The sequence below is a fragment of the Cetorhinus maximus genome, chromosome 25, assembly GCF_964194155.1.
Source record: "Cetorhinus maximus chromosome 25, sCetMax3.hap1.1, whole genome shotgun sequence".
NCBI lineage: Eukaryota > Metazoa > Chordata > Chondrichthyes > Lamniformes > Cetorhinidae > Cetorhinus > Cetorhinus maximus.
The window spans coordinates 17,551,912-17,571,242 of NC_135903.1; the positions used below are offsets into that span (position 1 = coordinate 17,551,912).

The 19,331-nt window shown below is 43.5% G+C and overlaps 1 protein-coding gene across 9 annotated transcripts in view; it reads right to left on the minus strand.

The window, feature by feature from the left end:
- Positions 1 to 19,331, minus strand: part of LOC144667943 (zinc finger protein 652-like) — a 102,046-nt gene that overhangs the window by 35,253 nt on the left and 47,462 nt on the right. For 8 of the 9 annotated variants that reach the window (XM_078529574.1, XM_078529571.1, XM_078529576.1 and 5 more), the window contains exon 2: positions 6,766 to 7,991. In XM_078529574.1, the coding sequence (XP_078385700.1) occupies positions 6,766 to 7,917 (1,152 nt within the window). In that variant the 5' untranslated portion in view covers positions 7,918 to 7,991. Of the gene's footprint in view, positions 1 to 6,765; positions 7,992 to 9,106; positions 9,271 to 19,331 lie in introns of all 9 variants that reach the window. The other variant, XM_078529570.1, reaches the window with a different exon arrangement.

The window sequence follows — 19,331 nt, forward strand, 5'->3', positions numbered from 1 at the left end:
TGACCCAGTCAGCAAAAAGCAATCAAAAAGATTGGACATAATACAGCTTGATACATAGCAAAGCACCAAACACTCTGTACCAAATATACAATTTAAACCTCTTTCCTGCGCAGTGCTGATTTGGTAGTGTACTGCAACCACTGGAAATTGGATTGAAACAATCCAAACTCATTTTTAGTAATCCCTGGTCCCAGAGACAATGGGCAGTTTACTAATCATTTGTCATCTTGATCTCCTGAAAAGAACAGCTCCCCTGAATGTGTCATATAGAAGATTGAATTTTACAAAAAATAACTCAGCAAGTTAATTAAAGATAACCAAAAGATTCCCAAGAGTCACAATATTCTAAATAGCCACTGTTCATAGGAACACTGGACTTGATGAGGGATTAAAACTGCAACAAAAGTCCCATCTATTTACTGCAACAAAAATTCACACATTTGACCAGTCCACACTAGACTGGAGCTTGCAGACGAATATAGAAAAGTTGAGTGAGTGGGCAAAATTCTGGCATATGGAGTATAATCTTGGAAATTGTGAGGTTGTTCATTTTGGCAGGAAGAATAAAAAAGCAGGAATAACTGCAGAATTCTGAGGTGCAGGGGGATCTATGTGTTCTCATGCATGAGTCACAGAAAGTTAGTATGCAGGTACAGCATGTAATCAAGAAGGCTAATGGAATGCTATCCTTTATTACGAGAGGAATTGAGCATAAAAGTGAGTATACTATGCTTCAGCTCTATAGGACATCGATGAGACTGCATCTCAAATACAGTGTGCCGTTTTGGTCTCCTTATTTAAAGGAGGACGTAAATGCGCTGGAGGCCGTTCAGAGGGGGTTGACTAGATTGATACCTGGAATGAGTGGATTGATTTATGAGGATAGTTTGGACAGGGTTGGCTTGTTTCCACTGGAGGTTAGAAGAGTGAGGGATGAGTTGATTTAAATATATAAGATCCTGAGTGGTCTTGACGAGGTGAATGTGGAAAGGATGTTTCCTCATGCAGAACTAGGGGGCACTGTTTTAAAATTAGGGGTCACCCTTCTAGGACAGAGATTAAGAGAATTTTTTTTCTCTCAGAGGGTTGAGAGATTTTGGAACTCTGCCTCAGGGGCAGTGGAAGTGGAGTCACTGAATATTTTTAAAGCAGAGGTAGCTAGATTCTTGTTAAGCAAGGGAATCAAAGGTTATTGAGGGTAGATGGGAATGTAGAACTTGAAACACAAACAGATCAGCCATGATCTTATTGAAAGATGGAGCAGGCTTGAGGGGCGAATGGCTTACTTCCACTCCGATTTCATATGCTCGTATTTCATATGTTTGTACATATTTTATCACCGTTCCATAACAGCAGGCAGCTTTTATGAAAGAATTTTCTTGCCCAGAGTTCACTGCCCCCCCATTCCCCCTAATAAACAGTGAGGATTGTTGGATAATGATAAAAATATAAAAATCTAGCTGACTTTTTTACTCCTACTTAGCTTAGGAATGCTGATGGCAAATGCAACAGTCTATCATTACATATTGCTCAGCAATATTTTAGTTAACAATAATTGGTATAATTTGTTAGAATGAACATATCGAACATAAGGAAAAAATCTCCATAACCATTACCAACCAATGTGTCAACTTCGAAAAGTCAAACAGCAAGTGAACTATGACATTGTCAAACTAGCCTGAATTGGCCAATACAGGAATAGTTATTTTGCACAATAATCTCGGCACTAATCCAAGTTAAGTACATAAAATAAAGCAGATACTCTCAGCTATCCTTACTCAATACCAAAGCAATTAAGATTTATTAAATATTGGCTTCTTTAATGGTTAAAAATCAAAATATTATGTTGTTGTATAATGATCAGTATTTAAATTTATGAAATAAACTGGGCTAATGAAGTTGCTTTGTGTATTTAGTTCCCTCAACATTGTTATTGCTCCTTGTAAAATGTTTTTAGCCTATACTTTTAACCATGCCTAAAAAAAAATCTGCATTCACTTCTGTTTCCCAAAATTAAGATTCCAAATCAGTTACCAAAAAGGCTAAATAACATACTAAGAATCTAAAATCAATGAACTGATTTTACAACTTGGATGGAAATGAAAGCATAACATGAACAACTGTATATTTAGTAATTAAAAATAACAATTGTACAGGAAATAAACTTAGAAAACTGATTTATTTAGACAATTAGCATGTGTAAAGCTTGTTATAAAAATGCAGATATCCAATGCATATAAAAGGGTTCTGAGCCTTTTGAATTTTAACTTAAGGTTAGATGATGAATATATGCTGTGTTTCTTTCTCCTGACAGTAATGAATATGAATACTTTCACAATACTGGCATACAATAATGTGACAAAGATGATCAAAATTTAAATTTATTAGAATCAAGAGCTGTATTTAACTCTTTAACGCTCTCATAAAAACAGTGGGAGATAAGGAGAGACAGCCTGAGAGAGCCTGAAGAGAACAGCGGGAGATAGGGAGAGAGAGCTTGAGAGAGAACCGTGCCGGATTTTCCATTTAGAAAAAAACATTGCCATAAACTGACCTCAAAATTTGCAATAAAAATGTTAGAATTACACACCAGAAATGTTCAGACCATGCAAAAGTATGAAGTGGAGTGAATTTTAATCATACTCCATTGTAATCATCTGAATGGAAATGCCATCAAAAGGATGACCAGTAGTTCAAAACGAAAATAAACAGGAACAGTTGGCAATTCATTTTCACTTCTAGCCGATCCTGATAACTGTTGTTATGCTCTAGGAACCAACTGTGACAACTGTTACCATGGGCAGAACTTTCAGGTCGGTGAGCGATCGGCAGGCCCCGGGAAATGGGCCACCGCCCACGATCGGCTCACGACTGCGATTTCACACTAGTGGGCCAATTAAGGCCTGCCCAGCGTGAAATGCGGCTCTCCAAAGGTCGGGTAGGGGCAGGGGCCTGTCAGCCACCGAGTCCAATGGCAAGCCGGCAGCCAGTTTAAAATAGCACAGGCAGTCCCTTGAAAGCTGCCACGGAAGAACGTATCTTCTGCGTTTTCAACAGAAAAGTTATGGAATCAAGTGTGGCTGGAGATGCCAGGCGGGAGGGCAGGTTGGGTGCGCACTTGGCCCCCCACTATTCGGATGAGTGCCTCGCCATGCTCCTGGAGGAGGTGGCTGCCAGTAAGGACACCCTTGCCCCCTGAGATGGGAGGAGGAGACCACCACACCTCACGAAGAAAGCATGGGAGGAGGTGGCAGCACATGTCAGCAGCCATGACGTGGTGTGGTGCACATGGGTACAGTGCCGCAAGAGGTTCAATGACCTGCTGCGCTCAGGAAGGATGAGTGCCGTGTTGGCATGGATCAGTGTGCAGAAGCGTTAAGGGCTGGCTGCCCCCCGGTGGAACTCATGGGTGTTAGAGTCTGAGTGCCAACTGTCAATGACACTAGAGCTGGTCAAGGGGGTGAGCCCTGGCTGCTTGGACTGAGTGCCTTGCGGCTTGACAGTCGTGACTTGGACGTGCCCTGCAAGGTATTCCTCAGGTGGGGCTGGCCAGGCTGCAACGGCGCTGCAGGTAGAGAGTGGACTAATCAATACTCCTCTGTTGTTTCAGGAGAAAATGAGCCATAACCAATTGGAGAAATGACGGACCAGATTTGAGCAGGGCACCCTTGAGCTGGAGAGCCAGCATGGTCCTCGTGCAACCGGTCATGGAGAAACTGGGGTGTCAGTTGAAGGTAAGAATTGTGCACAGAAGTGAGTGTTCCGGATTGTGCACCCATTCCAGTGTAGTCTCTTAATTGATGGGAGCCTCAAACCTGGAGTCCCCATTGATCATTGAAAGACGATGGCACTGTGACGCAGATGTCCATTGTCTGACCAAGGTGCCCGGCATGCAGTGACAGTGTGAAGACTCTAACTAATGACATGTCTTTGTTCTCCCTTAGGTTTGCCAGCACGCACGAATCCCTGATGCCTGAGGATCGCTGAGCTTCATCTGTACCTGTGTCACACCCGCACTCTGAACCAGGCACCAGCGCAGATACCAGCACCTCAGTGGGTGTTAGATCGACGGCTACATTGTTAGTACACATTGGTGAGGGCACTTCACACTCGCTTGAGGTGCAGGCGGAGACAGAGTGCCCAGGGCACCGGCAGTTGGAGGGCTGCTGGGGACCAGGACGATGCTAGGTCGAAGGCAGATGATGAGCCTCTGGAGTCATCCATTAAGCGGCAGATGCTGGACGTCCAGTGGGATGTGTGGGACGATCTGGCGGAGATCCCTGAGGGTCTGCGTGCCATGGTCTCCGTTGTGAAGGAGTCTATGCGGAGCATGAGCACTGTGTCGACCCTCACAGCCGAGCGCACTGCCTCCTCCATTGAGAGAATGGCGACTCTCATGGACAGGCAGCTCCAGGGACAGATTCAGGGGTTCCTGGGGTTGTGCTTGGACCTGCAAGCCCTCACACAGGCAATTACCTCAGGTGGTCAGTGCCAGTGTGGGAGATAGAAGAGGCACCCAGTATCCCAGCTAGGTGTCCGTCCATCAATGGTAAGCAGGGAGGTCTAGAGTGACCTCATGTTGGCGCATGGCCCGCTTGTCGTCTCTGCAGGCTCCTCTCAAGGCACTCTGGATGACGGCAGCAGCTCCTCCACCCCTCCGCCAGTGACCGTGGCATCTGATGAAACTGCGATGACTGGGGAGATGCCAGCCGTGGTACTAGCTGCTCCCTCCCAGGCAGGGCCAGCACAGGGTCCACTGGCCAGAGGACGACTGCCAATGTCATCAAGGCCAACAAGACAGCACAGTCAGCAGGCTGCCTCCAATGCTGGTGCCCCCCCTTCACTGGCAGCAAGACGTAGAACTCGCAAACTAAGTTTAAGGCAACATAAGCACAAGAGGGACTTTTCACGGGTGATCTTCTGTTCAGTTGTGTTTGATTTATATGCCTACTGGTGTGGATGTCAGCACTGGCAATAGTCATGTCAATGTGATTTCAATGTGAGAATAACATTAAATTTGCTTTTGTTGTGCTGGCCGGAGTATGCTTCACCTTTTATTTTTGGTTCAGGGTACGCCAGTACGTAATGAGTAGCTCTAAACTTTGTTGCACAGGCACTGAGTGGACTTTAGGTTCACATGACAGGGGCATTTCGGACAAGCTGGATGGAGGTGGCAGCCCGGGCACGGGGTGGGAGCGGTTATTTGGCAGCCTAGCTGAAGGAGCATTGGATTAATGGTCCCTGGTGCCCCTGCCTCTCTGGAGGTTACAGTAGACTGCTTCCACGCCCTCAGCATTCTTCTCACCATGCTCCTCTTCTAATTCACTACTGGATTCATCCTCTGTGGCTGCGTCAAGATCCTCTTACTCCACTGGGTCCCCCCTTGCCAGTGCCAGATTGTGGAGAGCGCAGCATGCAACCACGATCAGTGACACCCGCCCTGGGGGGTATTGTAGTGCTTCCCCTGAATGGTAAAGGCATCGGAAGCACAACTTCAGAAGACCTATGGCTCTCTCTATCACCGCACTTGTGGAAGTGTCTGATACCTGGAAGGGTCCACATGGTCTGAATTCTCCAGGGTCCTTGGAGACACCAATGAGTCCTGAAGCCTGGAAATGCTAAGAATGAAGCCCTGAACAGAGATGAAGGTGCCAAGTACCAATAAGCAACCAGCAGCAATCAATCTCCAAAACTCCTCACTACTCACACTGGCAATGCTGCTGACCCTTTTCATCCTGCCCTTGGATGAGGTTTTGCAAATTGTCGGCTGCCCGCCTGCCCATTTTGCCAGTGCAAAATCGCAAAGGCAACATGAAATCTTGGTCGGTTGCCTTTTTAATTGTCTTAACTGGCCTCTTAATTGATGGTGGGCGCGGCTCAGACACCCTGCACGTGATTTCACGTCCAAGCGGGTCAGGTGCGCGTCCGCCCAATCAGCGTAAAATTCTGCTGCATGATTTTGGTAGACTTGTACCTTGCCAGTCTTTTGTGATACATCCATTTCTTTTTTCAGGGTTACTGGCTGATCACGTTGTTTTCTTATCAGACTGCTTATTTCAGCTGTCTTCTAATGAATATCTTAATTGCACTGCAATTCACTTTTAAAAGTTACATATTGGTGTCCACCTTTGATGAAAACTAGAGTGTAACTAAATCATCACAAAGAGAATATTGCTTCAATGCGCACAGTGTTATCTCAGTTATATCCATCGTGAATATTCTATAAGGTAAAACAATTCTAACGTCCTTTACACCTACCAAAATCTCTCCACTATTGAAAAAGTACTCATTAAAACAAACACATATAAAACAGGCTTTAGGACCAGTAACTGTCGTGATGTATTGAAATCACTTGCATCCACTAAGCCACAATAAAACAGAAAGGAATAATGCAGTTATAGTCTCCATTCCACTGAGATCTTCACTTCTTCTCAGCTATGGGACTAATTGGTTCATGGCAGCTGGGTATCATCGTGAGGAAAAAGAAATCGAATGGTCATCACACCACTGTTGAACATTTTGCCCACCTTATGGAGTGATTAACTAACACCACCACATAGATGGCCTGGGAGCAGGCTACTTAACTTTGCTGTCAGGCAGGGAAAATCCTGCAGGCTTGAAATTACAAAAGGTGAGCACATGCCTTCAAAGGGAAACAGCCTGGAAGAAATTGTCTTGTTTCTACCAGAAGACCTACTTCATGATTAAACTAGAAAAGTACAAAATGTACTTTACCAATTAATACAACAAAAAATTGTAGCCTACCTGAATATTTTTTTCACACTCAGTTTGTTGATGAAGGACGAGTTCACTTTCTAGCACAAATTTTTTCCCACACTTATCACAGATCTGCATTCGACTGTGAGTGACATTCATGTGCTTTTCAAGATACCAGCGATTATTGAAGACTCTGGGACATTTCTCACAAGTGAGATTCTGTTTTTCTTCAATCTGTTTTTCTTTCTGTGTTGTAGCTTTGGGATTTTTACTTTTTCTCTTTCGCTGTTTAGACAAATTAATCTTTGCACTTTCCCTTGAAGGAGTTGCTTCTGCTGCCCCCATTCTGCTGGTTTCCTTGGTTTTTCGGTGTTTGATGTCATCTTCTATTTCTTCTTCATCCTGTCCATCATCTTCAGTGTCAATGTCATCATCCTCATCATCATCTTCTTCTTCATTATCGCCATCACTGGAGTCAACCATGGCAGTTTTCTCAGACTGTGAAGACACACCCTCTGTCCCTTTTGAAACATTTAAAGTCTGGTTATTAAGATTTACCTCAACTATGATTTGTTCTCGGTTATAGGATCGTTGGTCATCTGAGTCATTAGAGTCTTCTGCATCTCCTTCCATTCCACAAACATCTTCAACTTGCTTATTTTCTTCATAATATGCTTGGTCTCTTGTTTTCAAATGCCGTTTTGCCATTGTATCCTCTATTTTCACCAAATATGGTTTATTCCCTTCTCTTGGATAAATCTTGGTGGATAAATCAAGTTCTTTGTCAGCATTACAATAAAACGGAGGTGAGATCTGAGAGCACTGTTTTCCCTCCTGGGCCATCCCAGAAATGTGCAAAGCACAGCTGTCAATTAGATTCTTGCAAGTGGTGGCAATATGACTCATCTGAAGGACCCTGACTATATTTACCACCTCCTGTACATCATTTGCAATCACATTAAGTCTAGATGCATAAAAAAAGCATAGTATCTGATTGAAACTTTGCAATGTTAGGATCTCAGTAATGAGTTCAAATTGCTGCAAACACTTGGTCTGTACGAAGAGTAATAGAAAGAACCAGCTAAAAGCAGTCAATGCTATTTTGTTAGCGACAAACAAGAGCTTCCGTTTTATCACAACAATGTTGTCATCACAGAAGTGAGGCTCAAACATGCACTGTTCACTTTGTTCATCAAACATGTGCAATGGAAGCAGGCATTCTCCTGTATAGGATTCTCCAACACAAGGTAGATGGAAATCTTTTCAATCTTTAGCTGTAAGAAGAAGAAACAAATATCTTATTACCTGCAAATCACAAGCTTAATACATCTGGAAGTTTGACAACAACCAAGAAAGCATAAAAGCAACATAATTAGTACAACGTACAAGTGAATAAATAATTGAAAGTACAGCATGCCTCTTTTAAAGATGCATAGCCCAAATCTTCAGCTTGTTTCATGATCAGAATCACCAAACCTTTCCTGTAATTCAGTTGAATTAATTTACTTATAATCATTTATGACAAGATATACTATCTACAGAACAATGGGTATGATTCCACCGTCATTCTAGTTTCCCAATTTAACATTGATTACATTAACAATTAATCCAGCGCAGTAACAAATCACTTAGATTCCTTAGATAAACTGAAATTATATGAACAATTCTTTAGAATATTAAAGGATAAGCACATTTATCTTGCACCACTAAAACCTGGAGTTTAGATCCTAATAAATACAATTACGGTTATGGATCTCATATTAACACTGGTCAGCTCTTGACTGTGTGGCTGGTTGGCTAGATCGTACACAGAATTTTCCTCTGGTATTCAACAGCTCGTTAACTCAATGTATTTCAAAAATTGCAAGGATTATCAAGTATTTTTGCATGAACTAAACTTTAACATAAGTAAACAAATGTAGGGGATAATTATTCTAGTGCTGACTTTGTCCATTTGCATTAGTAATTGTACAAAAATATACCCATATGAAAGTTAAGTTGTCACCAAAGTTAAAATTCTGACAAATGCATTCTTTAAGCAAAATGAGGAGAATTTTTGTCAGGGTATTAATGGTTACAAAACCAAGGTGGGGTACATGGAATTAAGATACAGATTAGTAGTATTAGTGAATGGGGTACAGATTTGAGGAGTTGAATGGCCTACATCTTTTCCTATATAAAATAAAAAGTTGCATTTTGATATCCTTAACCACAGAAGAAAATCCTAATGTAGAAATAGGGAGCAGAGTTTGGAATATATTTTGTACATTTCAAAAAATACATTTTCTAAAGCCTGTGAAACTGGAAATTTTGTAAATAGAAGTACAAAAATGCACTGAATTGCAAGATATTTCTCTAAAGTTGTGAAATCCCTTAATCAGGTGCTTACAAGTAATGTACCTCCAGTGCAAAAGATGCATTGCCAGGTATCCAAAATGTCACTCAGCCCAAAGGATCTCCACGCAATTTCCCCTTCTCAGAGTCAAGTCCAAGCCAAAGGTCAGACACAACCACCCCACAGAGGCTGGAGAGTTCAAATCCCACCATGGCAGTCTGAGATTTGATTTCATTAAAAACACAGCTATTCAAATTGGTCAACCACTGGTCCAATTAGTTCTAGAATGTCCTTAGGCAACCTGCTATAAATTTCACTCAGTCTTGCCAAAATGCAAAATCCAATCCAACACCAGGGTTGCTGTCTTTTAACTGTCTTCCTGCTGGTTACCATCTAATGTGCCCCCCTCACCTGAAATCAGTACTCCTCCATGTTGAACACCATTTGGAAGAAGCAATAATGGTGGCAAGGGCACAGAATGTACTCTGCGTGGGGTCTTCAATGTCCATCACCATCAGTGACTTGGTAGCACCGAGCTGGCCGAGTCCTAAAGGACATAGCTGCTAGACTGGTGTTATGACAGGTGGATGGTAAATGCCAAGCTGCTCAAATTCCAGAGGGAAACTTGAAGCAACTGCCACAACTATTTGCAATTTGTATTTCTTTCGAGATGCGGGCTTTGAGTTCAGTAAAAAGATGCCACTGAGGCGTAGAAGTTTTTTTTACAAAACTAAATTAAACATTTATTAATAAATGAAAAAGATTTTAAGCACATACATATGTCTACGAATTATTAATGTTGCAACTCCTAAATCCCCTAATTAATCTGACTGCCAGACACACTTCCTTTAAGGCAACAGTAAAACACATAGATTTAAACAGACCTAGGCAAAGCACACACCCTGGACAGTCGAATTCAAAGAGAGATTTCCTTAGCTTCAGTTCCTTATAGGCAGCAACTTGAGGCTTTTCACACTTGTGTTAGGTCTTAAAATGCATGCCCCCTTACACATACCTCATCTCCTTTTCAATATAAATCCCATTGTTTCGATATGTCTTTTCAACTCTACTTTTATAATAATAACAATCTATCATAGCACTAATTTTATCAGTAAGGTTTAGGAAAAATAAACACACTGTTTGGCTTAGCCTCTGTTGGCTAGGTATAACACCTTACCACTTCTTTGAAATTCACTACTCTAGTTTATCTAAAAATGCAAATGTTTCCTTTACACCTCACATTCTAAAACTCCAGCCATGTTTACCTATTTAACATTTCAAATCTGGCTTCTCTTCTTGATACATCAAAGCCTTCAGACCAGCTGTCTCTAACTCAATTAAATCCAACACACACACACACACAATTTCTACCTTACAATAAATTCCAATAACATTATGAAAATTATTATATCTTCCTGACAACTGGGTCTGCAGCAAGTGGTGAGGGACCCAACACCCTTACCAATTTGCCTGTTGCAGGTGCATATTCCATGACAGTATTGGCAGGGGTGACCACTGCACAATCCGGGTCACGAAGACCCGTCTTCACATTGAGGATACCCTCCATTGTGTTGTCTGGCTCTTCCATCATGCAATATGGGATAGATTTCGAACATAACTGTCAACACAAAACTGAGCATCCATGAGGCGCTGTGGACCATCAGCAGCAGCAGAATTCTATACAACCATAATCTGTAATCTCATTGCCCAGCATACCCCTCGCTTGATCATTACCTTCAAGCCAGGGGATCAACCCTGGTTCAAATGAAAAGTGCAGGAGGACATGCCAGGAGCAGCATCAGGCATACCTAAGAAGGTGTCAACCTGGTGAATTTACAACACAGGAATAATTGCATGCTATACAGCGGAAGCAGCATGCGATAGACAGAGCTAAGCCAACCCACAACCAATGGATCAGACCTAAGCTCTGCTGTCCTGCCACATCCAGTTGTGAATGGTGGTGGACAATTAAGCAACTCATTGGAGGAGGAGGCTCCACAAATATCCCCATCCTCAATGAAGGGGGAGCCCAACACATCAGTGCAAAAGACAAGGCTGAAGCATTAGCAACCACCTGCAGCCAGAAGTACCGAGGGGATAATTCATCTCGGCATCCTTAGGAGGTCCACAGCATCATAGATGCCAGTCTTCAACCAATTCGATTCACTCCACATGATATCAAGAAACAGCTGAAGGCAATGGTACTCAAAAGGCTATGGGCCCTGACAACATTATGCTCCAGAACTTTCCACGCCCTTAGCCAAGCTGTTCCAGTACAGCTACAACACACATATACTGGGCAATGTGGAAAATTGCCCAGGTATGTCCTGTACACAAAAAGGACAAATCCAACCTGGCCAATTACTGTACCAATTACTCTTGATCAACAGCAAAGCATTGGAAATAACCTACTCACTGACACAGTTTGGGTTCAACCAGGACTACTCAGCTCCTGACCTCAGTAGAACCTTAGTTCAAAACTGGACAAAAGAGCTGAATTCCAGAGGTGAGGTAAGAGTGACTGCCCTTGACATCAAGGCAGCATTTGACTGAGCGTGGCATCAAGGAGGATTGGCAAAACTGGATTCAATAGGAATCAGATGGAAAACTCTGTTGGTTGGATTCATATCTAGCACAAAGGAAGATGGTTGTGGTTTTTGGAGGTCAATCATCTCAGTCCTAGGACTTCACTGCAGGAGCTCCTCAGGGTAGTGTCCTAGGCTCAACCATCTTTAGCTGCTTCATCAATGAAGTTCCAACTATCATAAAGTCAGAAGTGGGGATGTTCGCTGATGACTGCACAATGTTCAGCACCATTCGCGACTCCTCAGATACTGAGGCAGTCAGTTTCCTTGTGCAGCAAGACCTGGACAACATTCAGGCTTGGGCTTGGGCTGCTAAGTGACCAGGTACATTCGCACCACACAAGTGCTAGACAATGACCATTTCCAACAAGAGAGAAACCAACCATCTCCCGTTGACATTCAATGGCATTACCATCACTGAATCCCCATCTAACAACATAATGGGGTTTACCATTGACCAGAAACGGAATTGGACCATCCATAAAAATACTATGGCTACAAGGGGCAGGTCAGAGGTTGAGAATTCTACAGCCAGTAACTCACCTCTTAAGTCCCCAAATCCTGTCCACCATCTCACAAGGCACAAGTCAGGAGTGCGATGGAATACTGTCCGCTTGCCTCAATGAGTGCAACTGTAACAACACTCACAAAGCTCATCACCATCCAGGACAATGCAGCCCGCTTGATTGGCACCCCATCCACCTCCTTCAACATTCATTCCCTCCACCATTGACGCAAAGTGGCAGCAGTGTATACCATCTACAAGATGCACTGCAGCAACTCACAAAGAGTCCTTCAACAGCACCTTCCAAACCTGTGACCTCTACCACCTAGAAGGACAAGGGTAGCAGATACATGGGAACACCACCACCTGCAAGTTCCCCTCCAACCCTACCTGAAATTAAGTCACACACCATCCTGACTTGAAACTATATCGCCATTCCTTCAGTGTTACTGAGTCAAAATCCTGGAACTCCTCCCCCCCGCCGGCCTCTAATAGCAGTGTGTGTGTGTACCTATACCAGATGGACTGCAGTGTTTCAAGAAGGTAGCTAACCACAACCTCCTCAAGGGTTAATAAGGATGGGCAATAAATGCTGGCTTAGCCAGTGACTCCCACATTCCATGAACGAATAAAAAAAAATTCAGTACAAACTCACCAGTAAATTAAGGTAGTGAAATAATTTTTAAAATATATTTGTTCATGGGATGTGGGCATCATGGGCTAGGCCAGCATTTATTGCCCCTAATTGCCAAGATTTTGACCCAGCGACAGTGAAGAAACGGCGATATATTTCCAAGTCAGGATGGTGTGTGGCTTGGAAGGGAACTAAAACGTGGTGGTGTTCCCATGTATTTGCTGCCCCTTGTCCTTCTAGATGGAAGCGGTTGTGGGTTTGGAAGGTGCTATCTGAGGAGTCTTGGTGAGCTGCTGCAGCACATCTTGTAAACGGTGCACACTGCTGCAACTGTGCATCGGTGGTGGAGGGAGTGAATGCTTGTGGATGGGATGCCAATCCAGTGGGCTGCTTTGTCCTAGATGGTACCCAGCTTCTTGATTGTTGATGGAGCTGCACTCATCCAAGCAAGTGGACTCCTGACTTGTGTCTTGTATTTGGTGTACAGGCTTCGGGGAGTCAGGAGGCGAGTTACTCACTGCAAGATTCCTAGCCTCTGACCTGCAGCCACAGTATTTATATGGCTAGTCCAGTTCGGTTTCTCATCAATGGTAAACCCCCAGGAGGTCGATAGTAGGGGATTCATCAATGCCAATGAAGGTCAAGGGGAAATAGTTCGATTCTCTCTTGTTGGAGATGGTCATTGCCTGGCACTTGTATGGGCGAATGTTCTTGCCACTTGTCAGCCTAAGCCTGGAAGTTGTCCAGGTCTTGCTGCATTTAGACATGGATTGCTTCAGTATCTGAGAAGTCATGAATGGTGCTGAAAATTGTGCAATCATCAGTGAACATCCCCACTTCTAACCTTATGATGGAAGGAAGGTCATTAACGAAACAGCTGAAAATGGCTGGGTCTAGGACATTACCCTGAGGAACCACTGCAGTGGTGTATTGAAACTGAGACGATTGACTTCCAACAACCACAACTATCTTCCTTTGTGCTACGTATGACTCCAACTAGTGGAGAATTTTCCCCCTGATTCCCATTGACTCCAGTTTTGCTAGGGTGCCTTAACGCTACACTCAGTCAAATGCTGCCTTGATGTCAAGGGCAGTCACTCTCGCCTCACCTCTAGAGTTCAGCTCTTTTGTCTATGTTTGAATCAAGACTGTAATGAGGTCAGGAGCTGAGTGATTCTGGAGGAACCCAAACTGAGCATCAGTGAGCAGATTATTTTTAAGCAAGTGCTGTTTGGTAGCATTGTTGATGACCCCTTCTTTCACTTTACTGATGATCGAGAGAGGACTGATGGAGCAGTAATTGGCCGGGTTGGATTTGTCCTTTTTTGAAAAAACAGGACATACCTGGGCAATTTTCAACATTGTTGGGTGGATGCCAGTGTTGTAGCTGTACTGGAATAGCTTGGCTAGGTGCGTGGAAAGTTCTGAAGCACAAGTCTTCAGTACTATTGCTGGAATATTGTCAGGGCCCATAGCCTTTGCAGTATTCAGTTCCTTCAGCTGTCTCTTAATATCATGTGGAGTGAATCTAATTGGCTGAAGATTGGCATCCATGGTGCTCAGGACCTCCAGAGGAGGCAGAGATGGATCATCCACTCTCTACTCCTGGCTGAAGACTGTAGCAAATGCTTTTGTGCTGATGTGCTGGGCTCCCCCATCATTGAGGATAGGGATATTGGTGGAGCCTCCTCCTCCAGTTAGTCGTCCACCACCATTCACGTCTGGATGTGGCAGGACTGCAAAGCTTAAACCTGATCCGTTAGTTGCGAGATCAGTTAGCTCTGTCTATCTCATGCTGCTTACGCTGTTTGGCACACAACTAGTCCTGTGTTGTAGCTTCTGCAGGTTGACACCTCATTTGGGCTGGTCCTGGCATGCCCTCCTGCACTGTTCATTGAACCAGGGGTTGATCCCCTGGCTCGATGGTAATGGTAGAGTGGGGGATATGCCAGGCCATGAGGTTACAGATTGCAATTGGATACAATTCTGCTGCTGCTGATGGCCCACAGCGCCTCATGGATGCCCAGTCTTGAGTTGCTAGATCTGTTCAAAATCTATCCCATTCAGCACAGTGGTAGAGCCACACAACACGATGGAGGATATCCTCAATGTGAAGGCTGGACTTTGCTGCCAGCGGTCATTCCTATCAATACCGTCATCTGCGACAGGCAAATGGTGAGGATGAGGTCAAGTATGTTTTTCCCTCTTGTTGCTTCCCTCACCACCTCCGCAGACCCAGTCTAGCAGCTATGTCCTTTAGGGCTCGGTAAGACCAGTCAGTAGTGGTACACTGACATTGAAGTTCCCCACCCAGAGTACATTCTGCACCGTTGCCACCCCCAATGCTTCCTCCAAGTGCTGTTCAATATGAAGAAGCACTGAGTCATCAAATGAAGGGGGGGTGGGGACAGTACATGGTAACCAGCAGGAGGTTACCTTGCCGATGTTTGACTTGATGCCATGAGACTTCATGGGGTCCGGACTCGATGTTGAGGACTCCCAGGGCAACTCCCTCCCTACTGTATATCACTGTGTCACCACCCCTGCTGGGTCTGTCCTGCCGGTGAGACAGGACATATCCAGGGATGGTAATGGTGGTGCCTGTGACATTATCTGTAAGGTATGATTCTGCAAGTATGACTATGTCGGGCTGTTGCTTGACTAATCTGTGGGACAGCTCTTCCAATTTTGGCACAAGTCCCCAGATGTTAATGAGGACAACTTTTCAGGGTCGTCAGGGTTGAGTCTGCCACTGTCATTTCCGGTGCCTATGTGGATGCTGGGTGTTCTGTCCGGTTTCATTCCCTATAGGCGTTCTAGTGATTGTGATACAACTGAGTGGTTTGCTAGGCCATTTCAGAAAGCATTTAAGAGTCAACCACATTGCTGTGGGTCTGGAGTCACATGTAGGCCAGTCCAGGTAAGGATGGAAGATTTCCTTCCCTCAAGGACATTAGTGAACCAGATGGGTTTTTACAACAATCGTTTCATGGTCATCATTAGACTTTTCCCCAGAGCATTACCCTGGGTCTCTGGGTTATTTGTCCAGTGACAATAACACTATGCCATCACCTCCCCATGACAGTTGCAAACTCTTCTAAAGCAAAACAGCTTAAAAGTAGGGCAAAGACATGGGACCTAATTAGAAATTAACTTTGTACAATGGTTACTTGCTAAAATATTGGGAAAAAGCATTTGGCTAACTGTAATTATATATAATTACCTGTGATTATCATAAATCAGTTGCCCAGGAACTAACCTACTTTTATCAAGATAGGAACTGCAATTTGGTGTTGAAATGGATAGGAATGATATGTGCACAGGAAACGTCTACAAATTCATTGACAGAAAGCTAGTTTGTTCCTGGTGTCAACCTTTCAAGTATTGGTGAGCATGGAGTCACTACAGTTCTTTAGAAGGGAACTTATAACTTATCACTCAAACATGTCAAGGAGTAAACTGATCGTAGGTTGTGACTGAGATTCAGCCATGGGCTAACAGCTGTCTTTTCAGAACGATTTCCAGTCATTTGCATTGATGTCAGTTATGGCTCAGTTGGTAGAACTCTCTTGCATCGAGCTCGAAGAACAGCACCTCATCATTTGATTATGCACTTTACAGCCTTTACAGACTCAGTGTTGAGTTTAACAATTCCAGACCATAATCTCTGCCATCATTTTGTTTCCTTTCTCTTGGCTGGTTTTGGTTTTACCTTCTTGTTTTTCTCTTTATCTTGCTTTCGGACTGCAGCTGTTCATCAGTCTGCCTTTCTCACCTAGTCTAGATACACCTTTTGTTTACTTTGCCAAGGAAGCAGATGCTACTAAGGCCATGGTGACGGAGAAGGAAACTGTCACTAGAAGAATACAAAATTGATAAGGAGGAAGTGTTGGATAGACTGTCAGTACTTAAAGTTAACAAGGCACCGGGACTGGATGAGATGCATCCAAGCATATTGAAGGAAGTAAGCCTGGAAATTGCAGGGGCATTGGCCATAATCTTTCAGTCTGCCCTAGACTCAGGGGAGGTGCCAGAGGACTGGAGAATTGCAAACATTATGCCCTTGTTCAAAAAAGGTTGCAAAGATAAGCCTGACCAGTCAGTTTAATTTTAGTGGTGAGGAAGCTGCTAGAGACCATTATTCGGGATAGAATTAGTAGTCACATGGAAAAAATGTGGGTTGATTAGGAAGAGCCAGCATGGATTTCTAAAGGGGAAATGGTGTTTAACTAACTTGGAGTTATCTGAAGAGGTAACAGAGAGGGTAGATGAGGGTAATGTTGTTGATGAGGTGTACATGGACATTCAAAAGGCTTTCAATACAATGCCACACAACAGACTTGAGAAAAGTTATTGCTCAAGGAATAAAAGGGACAGTAGCAACGTGGATACAAAATTGGCTGAGTAATAGGAGACAGAGGGTATGGTCAATGGATATTTTTTGGGCTGTAGGGATGTTAGTAGTGGAGTACCCCAAGGGTTGGTATTGGGACCCTTGCTTTTCCTGATATATATTAATGATCTAGATTTTGGTGTGCAGGGGACAATTTCAAAGTTTGCGGATGATATGAAACTTGGAAGCATTGTAAACTGTGAGGAGGACAGTGTAGAACTTCAAAAGGACATAGACAAGTTGGTGGAGTGGCAGACAGGTGGCAGAAGTTCAAAGCAGAGAAATGTGAGGTGATTCATTTTGGTAGGAAGAACAGGAGAGACAATATAAAATAAGGGGTACAATTCTTAAGGGTCTGCAGGAGCAGAGGGACCTGGGTGTACATGTGCATTGAAGGTGGCAGGACAGGTGCAGAGAGCAGTTAATAAAGCATACTGTATCCTGGGCTTTATTAATAGGGGCATAGAATACAACTGCAGGGAGGTTATGCTGAGCTTATATAAGACACTAGTTAGACCTCAGCTGGAGTACAGTTCTGGGTATCACACTATAGGAAGGAAGCGATCGCATTGGAAACGGTGCAGAAAAGGTTTACAAGAATGGTTCCAGGGATGAGAAACTTGAGTTTTGAAGATAGATTGGAGAGGTTGGGACTGAGAGGAGAAGGCTAAGAGAAGATGTTATAGAGGTGCTCAAAATCATGAGGGGGCTGGAGAGAGTAGATAGGGAGAAACTGTTCCCACTAGTAAAAGGATCGAGAACGAGAGGGAACAGATTTCAAGTGATTTGCAAAAGAAATAAATGTGATGTGAGAAAACTTCTTCACACAGAGAGTGGTTTGAGTCTGAAATGCACTGCCTGGAAGTGTGGTGGAAGCAGGTTCAATCAAGGCATTCAAGAGGAATAGAAACAATGTAGAAGGTTATGGGGAAAAAGCATGAGAATGGCACTAAGTCATAATGCTCATTTGGAGAGCTGGTGCAGACACCATGGGCCGAATGGCCTCCCTCCGTCACTGTAACAATTCTGTGATTCTGTGACTTTTCCCATTACCATTCTCTTTGGCCTTGCATCACCAAGCCTTTTGTCATTTAATTTCACCTGATTTATCCCAGACCTTCCCTTTTGTTCTTTTTCTCTCTTCCCCCACTCCACCAGCCCCTGTTCAACCCTGACCTTCACTTGCTTAAAACCTATTCCCAGTTCTGATGATGGCTTATCCACCTGATACATGCTGTCTCTCTCCACGGATGTGCTGAGTATTTCCAGCATTTTCTGTTTTTAATCACAAACAGATTATTATCACAGTCTTGTTTGTTACAGCCTACAATCTACAATTTTGTTTCTGTGTATCCTACATTACAAGAGTGATTACACATCAAAAGTCCCTCATTTGGTGTAAAACACTTAGAGACGTCTGGATGGCAATTCAAGTTCTTTGTTTCTTTTAGGAATATCAGTATGCTTCTGTGTCAGGGTTTCTAAAACGACAGGAGACAGAATTCAAAATTGGACTGCCTTGCAGCATGCAATCAATAGCACTAGGCAAGGTGTGAAGGTTACACTTTGTTTTATTTTCAGTCTGCTGCCAAGGACACTGGCTATGCTGCACTATACCTGACACCACAACTATTTCCTCTCCCACACCTAAGACAGGCAAACTAGCAGTGGTGGAAACACCACTGAGAGACCACCAAATGACAAGCAATCAAGATAGAGACACTTTCCTGGGGCAAGTAGTTCCATATTGTAGAAATCATTCTGCTATAGGGACCCAAGGTAAATCTGTCCCAGTTAAGTAACTGCGTGAGAATGCAGAAATGGGAACAATGTGAAATAAACTGGAAATCAAACTTTCCCTTTTACTCACCCAAATACATATAAACTAAATTATACTATATAGATTAAACAATATTAATGTAACGATGCAAGTGTATTATTTCAATAACCCAAACAGCGAAAAATAGGTTCTGCAGGGTTCTTGATATTTCAATCTGCAATTTTCATTTATTAGCTTTAATCTTGTTCCCAGGCAAATATTTAGTTTTGTTTTCAAACTGCTCCATGGCCTCACCACACCCCATCTCTGCAACTGCTTTCAGCCCGACAACCCTCAGAGATGTCTGTGCTTCTCCAATTCTGGCTTCTTTGTCGGCCGTGTC